This window comes from Apium graveolens, unplaced genomic scaffold (assembly GCF_009905375.1).
Source record: "Apium graveolens cultivar Ventura unplaced genomic scaffold, ASM990537v1 ctg1477, whole genome shotgun sequence".
In the NCBI taxonomy this organism is placed as follows: domain Eukaryota; kingdom Viridiplantae; phylum Streptophyta; class Magnoliopsida; order Apiales; family Apiaceae; genus Apium; species Apium graveolens.
This window is the reverse complement of record NW_027417255.1, coordinates 92,774-107,684: the sequence shown is the minus strand read 5'-3', so window position 1 is coordinate 107,684 and position 14,911 is coordinate 92,774. Positions and strand designations below refer to the sequence as shown.

At 33.3% G+C, this 14,911-nt stretch overlaps 2 protein-coding genes across 2 annotated transcripts; both read left to right on the top strand.

Moving 5' to 3' along the window:
• Positions 1-1,091: 1,091 nt before the first annotated feature.
• Positions 1,092-7,670, top strand: LOC141699907 (putative protein phosphatase 2C 58). Its single transcript, XM_074503712.1, has 5 exons — positions 1,092-1,308; positions 5,275-5,532; positions 5,729-6,005; positions 6,388-6,542; positions 7,357-7,670. Exons 1-5 carry the CDS (start codon positions 1,276-1,278, stop codon positions 7,492-7,494), a joined length of 861 nt encoding a protein of 286 aa, XP_074359813.1. The 5' UTR covers positions 1,092-1,275; the 3' UTR covers positions 7,495-7,670.
• Positions 7,671-9,167: 1,497 nt separating this feature from the next.
• Positions 9,168-10,748, top strand: LOC141699897 (zinc finger CCCH domain-containing protein 61-like). The gene has a single exon (XM_074503700.1). It carries the CDS (start codon positions 9,307-9,309, stop codon positions 10,384-10,386), a length of 1,080 nt encoding a protein of 359 aa, XP_074359801.1. The 5' UTR covers positions 9,168-9,306; the 3' UTR covers positions 10,387-10,748.
• The last annotated feature ends 4,163 nt before the right edge of the window (positions 10,749-14,911 follow it).

The window sequence follows — 14,911 nt, the reverse complement described above, 5'->3', positions numbered from 1 at the left end:
GAATGAGTGTATTTTTTATATTTCGGGGTAAGCAACAAAATAACCCGTTATCTGAGATATAACTACTTCAGCTATTTTATCACATCGAAGTCATAAAAAATTTATTCTACCGTAAAAAATGGGATATTTTTATGATATCATTGTAAAATTGACTTTTTCCGCTGCTATCATCAATTTATTAACTTCTACTCGTGATAATCTTGTATATTTGGTTTTTCACTTTAAATACCCCTCGTGTTTTGGAAAATATAATAGAATTGATTTCGGTTTGAAAACAAATTGTATGTTTGAATTTTTTGCGATAAAATACATAAAATAGATTTTTAAATCATGTAAAAGGGAGTCGGTATGAGTGAAATGTTAACTGTCAAGTTTGGTTATAAAATCTAAATATACCTTACTCATTTTAACTCCGTTTTATGTGATTTAAAGGACAATTTCAAGTGTTTTTTTGCAAAAAAATCAAATATACAATTTATTTTTAATTTATGTACTTTTTTCGCAAAGAATTTAAACATATAATTTGTTTTCAAACCGAAATCAATTATATTATATTTTACTTAACACGAGATATCCGAAATGAGAAAACAAATATACAGGGTTACCACTGGTAGAATCCAATAAATTGATAGAACCAACGAAAAAAATCAATTTTATAGTGATGTCACAAAAATATCCCTAAAAAGTGAATATTATTCAAATATACATATTTATATTAACTTAGGGAGTACTTAATTTTTACACTTTGACTCTTCGAGGAAGCAACCTCGTTTATTATAGGGTTGTAATACGGTTAAGTGAACCAAATTTTAAACGAGATGTAATTCAAGTCGAGCCTACACGTTTAACTAATTGAGCTTAAATCTCTATGAGAATTCGACTAGTTTAATTTTACGAATTGAGTCGAGCTGATTTATTTAATTAAATAAGTCCACTGAATGGTCTTCTTCAATTTTACAATTAATCGAGTCAAAAACTATAACCCAACTCAACTCTTTTAATTTTACATTTATGTCCGAACTTGATATATGTGGAGCCCATAGTTTCAATCCTCCCTCCTACTTTACCAATTTTAAAATAATATAAAACTCAAAGCCACCAAAAAGGGCTGGTATGGGTCAATTTGTACGTGCAGATAATAGATTAGATTATACATATTTGTAGCTAGCCATTTCAGTCTTCTTTTTGCTTTCCATTTAAGTCGTTCCCACTGTTTTCATCTCCACAACTTCTTATTCAAGTTAGTTAAGCAGAATAAGCTGAACTTGTTGACCCATGGCGGGAAGAGAGATTCTTCACAAGATGAAGGTCTTACTCTTACCCTTTTACTTTATAATGTTTTGATCATATTATTGTTATAGTTTTATAGACTTGTAGTATTTTGAGCTTCTTGCTTTAGTCAACTCTTTGTGCTTGTTCTGTAATGATCTTCAAGTTCAGGGTTGACTTTTAACTGTCAGATCTGTAAGAAAATTGTTGTGTGTTGTTAAACTGGCTGAGTGTTTGTACAAGAACTATTAATAGTCTTTGTTTATATATCTGAATATATGAAATTATTCAAGTACAAATTAATTTACGTTACGAACATGATGATTTTAATTAAACTTTTAGTACTTTGCCATGCATTATTTGTAATTTTATTAGTACGACTGGTTATTTGTAGTTAAATTTGGTTTTGGTAGAAATTGGCCTCAATATAATAAGACCATTTATTGAATTTAGCTTGCATAATAACACCATTTCAGTTGTGAAATTGAAAGTAAGTATTTTTTGCAGGTGTCTAGTATAAATGTCAAATATGTGGGTAATTCTAAAATGGCATAAGTTTGAATATAGAAAAAGAAAAATGAAGGTGTATTACTTATGGTATGTTTGGTAACTAAATTTTTATTTTAAATGGACTTGAACCAGATGACATGTTTGAATTTCCAAATGAATTTGGACATTTGGTTCAATTCCATGACATTCGAATATAAGTTCAAGTTTGGGAATTTGAAAGGCTTATTGACTTTTTGGCCCTTAAAGTATTAACGTTTGTACTCATAAACCCTCCTAGCGGACGTATCTTTTAATCCCTAAGGTATAGGCTTTCATACTCTTTAACCCTTTTTAACCGTTACCGTGACAATAACAATATAAATTGGAGAGACAAAAAAGACTTTTCACCCTACGATTTGTACCGTTATAAGGGTCAATAGGTATACTCCATAAAACTTTAAGGGTTAAAAAGTACACCGCAATAAACTTTAAGGGTTAGAATTATGTATGAATTATTTTATGAAATTTATAGTTGTTTTGTATATGGTTCGGTTGATTTAAGTCATTAGAATTTCAGCAGCTCTGTTGGAAGATGTGTATAACATAATTGCTAATAACAAACATGTACATATATATAACAGAATTGACTGGCGAGTATGGATTTTTATTTTAGAATCTGAACTAGTGCTCTAGCTGATTCTGCCTCTTGAACACTAGGTCTCTCGAACATGCTGTTGATTCTTCAGATGTCATATATCTGAAAACTCGTGCTGCTAGTCCAATCATTACTTCTTGCAAATTGCTTTAAGAACCTGCAAGAGGGAAACTCAGTCTTATTAGTCATGTTGCAATACTTAGTACTGAAAAGGATTAAAACTAATACATACTGAATATTCGAAAACTTACAGTAAATATAGCAGTAGTAATCTCTCTTAATTTTTCAAAGCTATGTGATCCGCTGTAGCAACACAACTTTCGTAGTATTCTTGCTGCATTTACCCGAAGCAAGGGAATCTCTAATGCACTGACAAGCTGTTCAGTACTTCAGTTACATCCAGTTTCAAGATCAGATGACAATTGCTCTTGCTGTCTAGTGCTAACATTGATAATGCTTCTCCAGTGAAGAAAATGTTAAACAATTCCTCAAGAATCCCACCTGTTCCTCTAATCCTTTAAGTTGCATCTTCCTCCAACTTGCAAAGATCTTTTAACATGCATGATTTTTGGCAATAGGCCCCTTGTATTTCCAATCTTCCAACAATTGTCATTGATAATCCCAAATCACCCCGGGGCCTTCTCCTGGCCGGACCCGAGCTCAAACTCCTTTTGGACGTTGACGGCGGCGGCGTGCGGTGTAGCTGTAGGATGGGAACCTACAAAATAGAACCGGAGGGGGGTGGCGTCCCCGCGGCACCTCCGGCGTGAGAATGAGAAAGGGTTTTTTAAGGAGAAGAAGGGCAAAGTGAGGATTATGCGAATATATTTATGGGGAGTACGTGTGTGCATGTAATTATAGGTAAGAGAGAGAGTATGTAAGATTGTCACCTGAAACCTTCCTTCTGTTCTACCTTTTATAGGCCTCCTACTAGGGTTTAGGGGTTTGTCTCTTTTCATCTGGACCGTAGGTTGGCCTTTTGGACTGTAGGGCATCTGGACGCCTGGGATGCGTCAGAGTACTATCAGATCCGGACCGTAGGAACGTCCTGGATCCCGGGTACCTGGACGGTGGGGATGTTGCCACGTGTCCTGGGCTCCTCAAGGTCAACGCTGAATGCGTCAGAGTACTATCAGATCCGGACCGTAGGAACGTTCTGGATCCCGGGCACCTGGACGGTGGTGATGCCGCCACGTGTCGTGGGATCTTGTATTTGGACCCTGGGCCTCTTCTATTGGGCCTGAATTATTATGGGCTATCAGTCATGGTCACGAGCAAGTTTCTTCAGTATAAGAAGCCCGAAATGGTTAAATGTCCACAACCCATAGTTTTCATTATCAAAAATAATATTTTTTTCAAATATTATGCCAGCAAAACGAAGTGAATTTTGTTTCTTCCCAGATAGTCTTGACAATATTTCTGCTGCTGAATGCCTAATTTCTTCTTCTGGTGGATCTTTCCGGTTCCCTCTACTAGCCGTTCCACCACTGATATTGTTATTCCAATCTTCTGTAGTGTGTCATCTGCTAACCGGTTATTTGATGCAAATTTTCGTAGTATTTGTGCTCCAATCAGTTGCTCATCAGGATAATTTGAGGCCAAGAGATCCATTTTTAGGCCATTAAAGATGCTTCTAAAACACATCAGAGAAAAATCTTCTGATTGATACCATACCTGATGGAAAAAGTGCACTCTCCTTATTAACTTCTTCCAACAATTTACAGTAGAAACAGCAAAGCCTCTACCAATGCCAAGGAATATTAAATATTTGGATCTGCCTGTCGATTCCTCTTGTCTGTATCCCCTTTAGGCTTTAGCTACCTAACTATTGTTATGCTTACCAAACTTTACTAGAGAAAGGCCAACACAAGTCCCACGTTATCCTCTTGTATGTATTATGTTCTTTCCATTTTTACTTGCCCAACAAGTCCCACATTATAAAAGTATATTAGGGTGTATCTTTTCACCCTCAAGATATGAGAAATGTACCTTTTAACCCTTAAATCAACTCGGAGGGTGAAATGACATTTTTATCCCTCCGATTACACCGTTATTTTCTTGGTAAAAAGGGTTAAAGAGTATGAGATTGGGTAAAAGATACGTCCGCTTAGGTTTGGGGTTTATGGGTACAAATGTTAATACTTTAAGGGCCAAAAGGTCAATAAGCCAATTTGAAATGATGACTTAATTCCTATTACTTGAAATGGATTCTAGGTTTCCATACACAATTCTGATTCTATGGGCAATGTTTAGATTTTACATAAGGAGAAACAAGGATGTTAAAAAATTTCCTTCATGGCTACATGTCGAGTGTAGTGACGGCATGGCGTCATGTTCATTCGCCCTATTCTCGGACCAGGATCCAGTTATTTTTTTTTTTTAGTTTTAATATATAACTAGCATTTATCATTAAATGTATAACAATTGGAAATGATATCTTTTGTATTTGAGGATAATGACTTTTAACACTAGCAGCCATGTGTGTGTGAGGGGAACACTAAAACTTTGATATGATTAAGCTGTATATTATTTTGCATTGCAACACTATATAAGGTGAATGTCATAAAGCGACAGGACACCTTATCACCAAAATTCCACGACATCCTTAAGCTCCTTCCCAACTCTGTTCCACGTAACAGCTATCAGTCCTCATTAGATGTTTATATTTTACAGCATCCAGAATAGTCTGAATGACTATAAGTGTATAGTAGCTTGATTCAAGTAGTACAGAGTATCTTGTTTTGGAGCGGCAAATTTCCAGCATCTTAAATCTTGATGCAGTTTAGAGCTTATTGTTTTTTTTGTATATGATATATACTTAGATAACTGAAGTCCGCTTTAATTGTATTTATAATTTGTAGGAAAGAGCTTGCTTTTCTATAGCCACACCAGCAAGCCCAGACACCGGAAAAGGGAAGCACAAAACATCAAGGCATGTGACCCATGGGTATCACCTTGTAGAAGGAAAATCCAACCATGCTATGGAAGATTGTTTGGTTTCCGAAATGAAGCAATTGGATGACAATCAGTTGGGTTTATTCGCAATTTATGATGGTCATATGGGACATAGTGTTGCACACTATTTGCAGTTATACTTGTTTAACAATATATTGAGAGAGGTAATATATCACTTTGAATAATTCTCTTTTGGGAATAAGCTCGATCAACCTGACTTGGTGTAGGACTGTTCAATTTCTGTTTCTTTCATTCGTGGCCTTTCCACTATATCTGCATTCCATCTTTCTGTTCTTAAGGTTTTTTATTGTGCAAAAACTTTCTAGTAAATCTTGTTTGGATTTATTTTTGGATATGCAGCATGACTTTTGGATTGACCCAGTTAGCGCGATAAGAAGAGCTTATTATACTACTGACAAGGACATATTAGATCAATCTAAATATTTAGGAAAAGGCGGGTCAACTGCTGTTACAGCCATATTGGTTAATGCCGAAAAGCTTGTAGTTGCAAATGTGGGAGATTCAAGAGCTGTTATAAGTAAAAAAGGCGTGGTAAAACAACTGTCAGTTGATCATGAGCCAAACAAGGAGAAAAAGACGATTGAAAGCAAGGGTGGTTTTGTATCAAATCTTCCAGGTTGCTTACTTTTTGAAATTTAGACTAATAAATTTGAATTATGCCATACATTACAATGTAAATTGCCTTGGCGAGAAAAAGAGTTAACATCCTAATAGTATACATAATTTCACATTTGAGATACTATAATTGTTATACATCAATCTTTCATATTAAAACTTGACAACACATTTCTTTCCATGCTTTGATGCATATGATATCCATTACAGGTGTAAAATCTTTCTTTATCCTGCTTCTTTCCATGTCGATCATACTCTATATGAACTTTGTTCTTCAGTTGTAATATCTTCATAATCCAGTTACTAAAGTAGCTGCTTGAAGAAATATGTGGATTGCTTGAACAATTTCCGGTAATGTAACTTATTGTTTAAGATTCTTGCAGGTGATGTTCCTCGAGTTGATGGACAGCTGGCAGTAGCAAGGGCATTTGGTGATAAAAGCTTAAAGAGACATCTTAGTTCTGAACCAGATATTGTAGTGGAGATGATAGATGTTGACACGGACTTCATCATATTGGCAAGTGACGGGTTGTGGAAGGTAAACTTCTTCCCTATAATTTGAACTATCTTCTTTATCTTCTAAATTTCCGCCTGGTGGTAAATATCTGATATATCAGTCTACCCGGATAACAAAGTCATAGACTCTTAGAGTTGAGACAGCTAGTGCCCTTTTTATCTTGACTTATGGGATGGAAATATGAGGATCAAAGCTGAATTCATTTCAACACGAAATACGCATTTATGATTTATCACTAGGTCCCCTTTATATGAGAAGCATATTATCTGTACCTGGCATATATATTATTTGTTCTCCCATTTTCATGTGCCCTAAGTTGTGGCTGACAGTCTTTCCAATGCAAGTAGAATTTTTACATGTTTAGACTACAGAGACAAAATTGAATGTCATATTCTTATGTTGTGTTTGTTTGAGGAGAATGGAAGGAAATAAATAAATTTAATGAGAAACAAACAATAGAGGTTGGTGGGATGGTTTGAGAAAAAATTGAGGGAGTGCAAATTTGTTATGATAGAATTTGTGAAGAAAATGGGAATGGTAAGGAATGGAGCATTCCTTCTCAAAATGGGGGTGTTAGAATTCTAGTTTAGGATGCTAAGAATGGAATGGATGAAGAAATAAAAAATGTAAACAACTATACAGATTATAGTTTAAATATGATTCCATTCCTTCCATTTTTATTCACCCTCATCCAAACACAACATACTGGTTTAACCTTAGCCTTTAACGTGCTAAGTGCTAACTCAAGTACCCTGAATCCTGATAGTGCACTAGCCTTTTTATCTGTACAAAGGCAATAAGCCGACATAAGGGTATTTTCCTTCTATACTGGCAGGTTATGTCAAACCAAGAAGCAGTTGATTCAATCAAAAGCATAAGGGACCCAAAGGCTGCTGCAAAGCATTTGGCCGAGCAGGCTCGTAATAGGAAAAGCAGAGATGATATTTCTTGCATTGTTGTAAGGTTTCAATAGCTGTTTGTCCTGGACACCTTTTAAGATTTACGCTTCTATTCTTTTACCATAATCACCAGTTTTAACTTGTGTAAATCAGAGATAAATTTCTTCAGATTCGGACAAGTTCTTGACGGTTCTTGTATAGAATCTTATGATCGATCTTTTATGTCAATATATTTGTTTCTTAATCACTATATTCTTCTTTTATCTCAATGTATCAATGACTATATAAGAAAGTTGGGTATTTGAATTGTCAATTCTATTCAATTTCGATGAAGCAACTTAAAGCTGTTGGCTCATTTCATGTTGGGTATTTGCCGGGGAGGTACAAGTTTTTGGGACATTCATATTAATCTACATGTAACATGTCTTGGTCTTGGGCTTGGTTGGATTCTTAGAAGCTTGCTTAGATTAGTGTAAGAGGATTGTTGGGTATTTGTGAAGGTCTTTCTTTTCTTTTTATTTGAAAATAGGTTTAGATCTTGATCCATTTCGAGGATAACATTTTTGATTAATGGACCGTCCAGGATTGCTTTCCCATTTGCAACCCAACCAGGGTTGCCTACCACAGTTTATCCTGTACAAGTACAAATTTATGCACAACACAGCAGTTAAATTGATAAACTCCCAGTTTAGATAATGAAGTTTGGTTTTACATATCAGATGTGTCACACTCATCTAAATATTTGTGATTAGTGAAGCGGAGATACTCTAAATAAATTTCAAAAATAAACAATACAAAGGGTCAAAGGGGCAATGTATAAACATATATATATATATATATATATATATATTTTAAAAAAAAGTTTAGACATATTTCTAGCAATATTATTCTTTTATATTTTGCATAGCATGATAAAAGCACCTTCTCCAATAATAACAATTTTTATTTATATTTGAATTGAAGTTTGTTTTTTATTATATTTTTTAAGGTATAGTATATATACAAATGTTATTATTATGTAATTATAAACTATCACAATCAATTCAAAATATATTACAATAAAATTAGACAAAAGTTTTAAAATAAGCTACGAACTAGTAGAAAATTAAACACATTCAAAAAATAATGTATGTATTTATATTTAATGTACATTAATCATATTTTACAAACATGGATTATATAACATTTACCTTCTATGAAAACAAATGAGAAAGCGACTTGAGGCAAAACAAATTAAAATTTGTTGAATCCTACAAATAAAAAAAATTCCAACCATTATTTAATATTATAATTATAGATAATTTTATTAGTATTAACATTTTTAGTGATAAAATTTTAAATTAGATATAATCATAAAACTGTTTTAACTATAAAATAATAGACCTCAAATATACTCTACACCAATTATTCTACGTAATAATTTGACCTCAGCATACTAATATACTATATATCAACTATTCTACGTAACAATTTGATTTTTGTGTCAGATACACTGTACCTTCATCGTCAGTTTTTGTTATGAAACCGATAAAATTTTGAAATAAACCAAAATAATATAATGGAAATTAAAATCTAGTTAAGTCTATAGGTACACGAGAAAAGTGAAATGAATTACAAAGCGACAAACATCTTGCATGCAAAGAAAATTAAGGAGGTGACACGTACCTTTAAGTTTGCATGCCAGCATTGTTAATGTGCAGCCACGCATCACGCCATCCTCATCACCCTCCCCCCTATTTATCTCACTCCTCTACCATCCTCGTAAATCACACCCAATTACACCCAATTAGTTTATATATCATATATCAAACACTTTGTTCTGGTGTTTTTCACACCACTTATCTTTCCATTCTCATTTTTCAATATTCTTTCAATTAGGCTACAAAATGAGTAGTCCTGGTGGAGATCAACGGAGGTTTCACCCTCACCAACTCTTCCTTGGCAAGAAACTCCGCCAAGTTGACATCCCACCTCGAAAACTCCTTGCTCGTCGCGCTGCAGCGACCCCAGACATGCCTATTTATTCTCCTCGACAAGATGAGGAAACCCTTCTCCAGAAGTACCTTCCCTGCAATAATCCACAAGACGATGAGGATGACTCTGAGCTCTACTCTGCTGACCAGTTCCGTATGTACGAGTTCAAGGTTCGTCGTTGCACTCGTAGCAGGAGCCATGACTGGACAGACTGCCCCTTTGCGCATCCTGGTGAAAAAGCTCGCAGGAGGGATCCGAGAAAGTACCATTACAATGGTATTATCTGTCAAGATTTTCGCCGCGGTGACTGCCCACGCGGAGACAATTGTGATTTTGCACACGGTGTCTTTGAGTGTTGGCTTCACCCTGCTCGTTATCGTACCGAGGCTTGCAAAGACGGTACGAGCTGCCGCAGGAAGGTCTGCTTCTTTGCTCATACTTCAAAACAGTTGCGTATTTTGCCACCTCATTATCATCAGGACTTGGAAGGTCATCAGTGTCGGTGTTCAGTTGGTTCCCCGAACTCTACTTTGATGAGGATGCCTGATGTGTCTCCTCCGGTGTCGCCGTCGCTGCAGATAGGCGGGTTTTCCCCCATTTATCGAGGCGACGGTAGGGCACTTGCTGAGATTGCTGAGCTGAAGAGGCGACATGGTCCGGGCTACAAAAAGGAGCTTTTAAAGATAATGGAATCGATTCAAGCAATGGATATGAACAACAAAAAATCAGCAAATGACAGTGGATCAAGTGGAGATAACAAAAATAAGCTGTGGGTTGATGTGTCTAACCTTAACGGAGATGATCAGCAGGGGTCTTTTCTGTCTCCTTCAGCTCCGAGTTCTTCCGGGTCAAGTCAGTCTCCTTCAGATCCGAGTTCTTCCGGGTCGGGTCAGTACGCAAGCAGGAGCTACCGAAAGTTTGATTTACCTGAGGAGATTGGAACAGATGGTGCACCGGATCTTGGATGGGTCAATGAGCTTCTCTTTGACTGATATATACTGCATGTGATTTGAGGGAAGGCATTTTATATAATATTATTATGTAAATATTGGAATAATTAAGTTGGTAAGGTCGGAGCGGAGGCATCATTATACATAGGGGATGTGAAGGTGTTATTATTGTTTTGTGATTGTTTAAATTATTTGCTTTGAGTTCGTTCCTTGTAACAAAGGAATGCATTAGTTGGCCATTGCTATTGTCTTGTTAAAAGTTTGTATCTTGTTCTCAAGTGTTTAAAGTCTGTTTCAAGATGTAACATTTGTTTCAGTTATGAGTTGAGAGTGATTTAATGTACTACATAAGATCTTCTCTCCAAATCTATGTCTTTTTATGTATTTGGTTCTCTTTTTGTTTCTTACCTGCGCCTAATCTATGTTTAATCTTGTTTGCAATGTCATACAAAATGTCAATTTCATTCAATAAAAGTTTGAAGTAAAACTTTTATTCGAATGTCTTTTATATCTAGCTAGGAAGCTTAGCTTTCAATCTTAGTTTTAAAAAAGAACATCGTAACTAGTTTGTAATCATTCAAAAAATCCCAAAGTTCACAATGGTTTACAAGGTGAGTCGATCACAATGTTGATATTTATTTTAGTATGAGGAACTAATTGCATTGTAAATTAACTCAAGCTTTTATATCAAAGTGTTCAGTGTTCTTGTCAAACTATCCGATTTCAACAGATACTCGTTTTTGCCACTAAATTTAAACATATATCACTTAAATCTTGAAAAAAATGTATGAAAATTAATTGAATCTTAATCGGTAAATGATGTGTTAGTTACATAGATTACATGAGTTACATAGATTACAAAAAGGAACATGACGCTTTGTTATGTAGTTAAAAAATAACTCTAAAAATTTCAACGTTTATTTATATAAATCTAACATGTTAACTTAATAATACAATTATTTTAAAATAAACTGACGCTTGGATGTTCAGCAACAAATACAAATTGAAGGGAAATAAAATTTACGAAGAGTAAAAGTTAATTTTTATCCGTTGAGACTTTATTACATAAAATTTAAAAATAATTGTATAATTTTTTAGTGAGTACCAATATTTAGGACCTAAACATGATTTTCTTATTAATATAGATAATTGATAACCGTGCGACACACAACTCCGAAACTAAAAATATCGAATTAATATTTGTAGAGAATTATTCATAATCCGTGCAAAACACGAATTAAAAATAATATATTAATATCAATATTAAATTGGTACTTGTAAAAAATAGTTATGTGGTTAAAAAGAATCGAATAAGTTATGAAATTTTCCACTATAATTCTAATTTTGCATTGTTATACTTGATATTGAAACCTAACATATTAGTTTTATTTTTGTCAAAAAAATTATATCTCTATCTTATGAACCAAATATATGTTCTTTAGATAATTTAATAGTAATTATTATAATTTGATAATTATCTTATAATTAAATTTTGCATTATAGTTTATTTAATATTACTTAGTTATCGATAAAAATTACGATTGGATGAGCAATAACTAAAAAAAATACAAAAAATATAAGTCGTTTTGTGTTAAAAAAAATTATTGAGAATAGAAGTCGACTTATATCAGGTAAGTGCCAAATTTGGTACTTTGATATATTGGTACTTTTAGCACCAAATTATACATTATTTCGCTTATTAATAAAGAATATAGATACATGTCAACAACTTAGTTTTTGTCAATGTAAACAATATCTTATTTCTAGTACTAAACGATTCCTACTATCACTAAACGTAGTAATTTTTATCCTAATTACATACTTGTATTTTGCAATTTTATATTATTTTATTCATTATCGTAGAAAATAATAATTTTTATTATATTATTTTAGTTCTTATTTTGTGAAAAAACTATTCATTTGAGACATTATTAGAACTTCACATGTGAGATTTATAGGTTAATATAATTTTACCTTCTTGATAAATTACATGTCATTATTTGTCTATAGAAAGTCATCTTCTCGATGGGAAAGAGAGGAACGATATAGATAATCATGAAACTTCAGTCTTATCAATTGTGAACATGCATTTGTCTGTATTATCACAAAACCAAAAATAATATTCCCTCGGTCCCTAGAAACGTTTTCTATTTGTGTTGGATACTTTTGTCAATGCATACTTTTGATTGTTAATATTTTTAATTTTGTATTAGTATTAAATATAAAAACTTTATTGTATTAAAGTACTCGTAAATACGAATTCAACAAGATCACTCATGATTATATTTGATCTTATTGATTAGATATAAATTAATATTCAATCGCTTATTATGAATAGTGTCACAAGTCAAAATAGGAAAAATTTAACGGGAAGGAGGGATTTGATCATGTTTTAATCTAAAGAAAAACTCCCGAGCGTTCAATCCTTTTAGTTATTCATAACTATAGTTTTAGTTTGTTTTCTAAATTACAACATACTTTAATTTAAAATTATAATGATATAATTTTGGAAAAAAATACAATTAGTGTTTATTATAATAATATGCATGTGCATACATAAAACCCATGAACGCAGAGAGCATAACCAAATTACCAGTGGGGGATTAGGATGATATTTTTAAAAATATCACAAGTATGGTTTGGGAATGTGGAGCAGTGCCCATGCCCCAAAAGAAGTTGTCTTATGTTTCTTTTCCTCATTCTTAAATCTTAAGCTGAAGATATCAATGATAAGATTTGCTGGAGCCCTTAAGAATTATTCAACTTCATGCCTTCTCAATTACAAAAACTCTTTTTTCTGTTTTTGGAGAAGAGCCGAGGTTTCAGAAAGACGTTAAAATCAATTGATGAAGAATGACACTGGCCCACGTTATGGTGTGAAGATGATAGTAAGATGATGTCAGTAACAGTATTATTTTTGTCCACCCTGGAGTATTCAAGATTCTTGAATCACTCCAGTTGTTTACATTTCAAAGGTAACTAGCATAATAACGGCGCGGGTCATTTTCTAGAGTTTTTTTATGTATGCAATTATAATATTTTTAGTTATATTTTTATTTGTAAATGTTGTATAATGTCCAACGTATTTATTTATGTATTATTTCCATACAAGACATTATTAAATTACACAACGTTTCCAATATATCTTATTAAGAAAAATATATGTATTATTGTTTGTATTTTATAATTGTATTTAATGAATGAATATAAATAGGGTAGTCAGTGTACGTTTAAAATGAAACAAATAAACTTAATACGTAGAATGTCGTTGGTATGTTTACAAAAAAAGAAGTTAAAAACTAACATATATGTTAATACAGAGTTGACCAAAAATTTTAAATTTCATTCAAATAAACTATATAACTGGTCTATATTATTACTTAATTCTCTACTAACTTACGGTTAACTTACAGTTACTCAATTTAACTTATTCACCACCCCCTCACGCATCAACACATCTCCCGTATATTGGGTGATAATGCTCATTTTTCAGCTCAGAGATGGGCTGTCACTGTATTTAACCGAAGGTGCCACGTTGGCATTACTAACTTGCAGAGATTCTCTCACATCATTCTCAGTACTATATGATAGTACTAACTAGCTTTATAGAGAGACGATAGTTTAGTTTTACAATAACAACGATAGAATTTGATTTTAAAAAAAAACAACAATGATAGTAATACCACTGGCATACACTTTTATCCTTGATGGATTGCATACTCTTGTAAGTTTCATTTTAAAATTTAGTTAAAAATTTTAGACTTCTACATTCACGTGATTTTTCTTAAGATTATATAATCTTTTACATGAAAAAGGTAAAATTTGATTCAAATTTGAAGACTTTAATATTCACCTGAAATAAATTTTCAGATTATAACGTCTACCTATCAACGATACTCTTACAATCAAATTATTTGGTTCAAATTTTACTATTTTGACATTTATTTGCCAATCATGCCTAAACACCGGATTCCTAAACAGCTAGCCATACAGTTGGATGCAGAGGTTGCCCCCCCTAAATTTTCCAATATTTTAGTTTGTATATCTCAGATATGCAGTGTTTCTATAGCCCAGTTGGTTAGCATTCATGTTTTCTATCCCGAATGCCAGAGTTCGCCTCCCTTTATATTTTATTTTATCTCTTTTTACACTTCATCTGTACTCGCAGTTCATTTTATGGTTTTTTCTTCATGATTTCTTAATTTTTTATTAGGTTTTAACATATTCTAAAACTTATAAAATCTTTTAATTATTATTCTAATAAATCTAGTCATGAATAAACAAGGGATATGTGTTAAATTAATGATTTTTTTTCCATTTTATGGTTATTTTTTTTAAAAAATAATTATAAAGCAAAATTGGCCCCCCCTAACAAAATAGTCTACGTCCGCCACTAGTTAGATGGCCATAGACGACGGTAGGCAAGGGATAAAGGTTTGACGGTGAAGTCCGCACACTGGATGCTTTCACCTCTGTTTAGATAGACCCGCTGCCTTCGTTGCAAATGCGGGATCAAAATTCTCACCGCTTACCTTTTCTCTCTTTTTTTTGACGAAATGCTATTTTA

Bases quoted from the DNA above. Each gene is read 5' to 3' on its own strand.
- LOC141699897 (XM_074503700.1), top strand. From the start codon at position 9,307: ATGAGTAGTCCTGGTGGAGATCAACGGAGGTTTCACCCTCACCAACTC.
- LOC141699907 (XM_074503712.1), top strand. From the start codon at position 1,276: ATGGCGGGAAGAGAGATTCTTCACAAGATGAAG. The intron at 5,533-5,728 runs GTAATATATCAC...TTGGATATGCAG, and splicing joins TTAACAATATATTGAGAGAG to CATGACTTTTGGATTGACCC. The intron at 6,006-6,387 runs GTTGCTTACTTT...AGATTCTTGCAG, and splicing joins TTTTGTATCAAATCTTCCAG to GTGATGTTCCTCGAGTTGAT.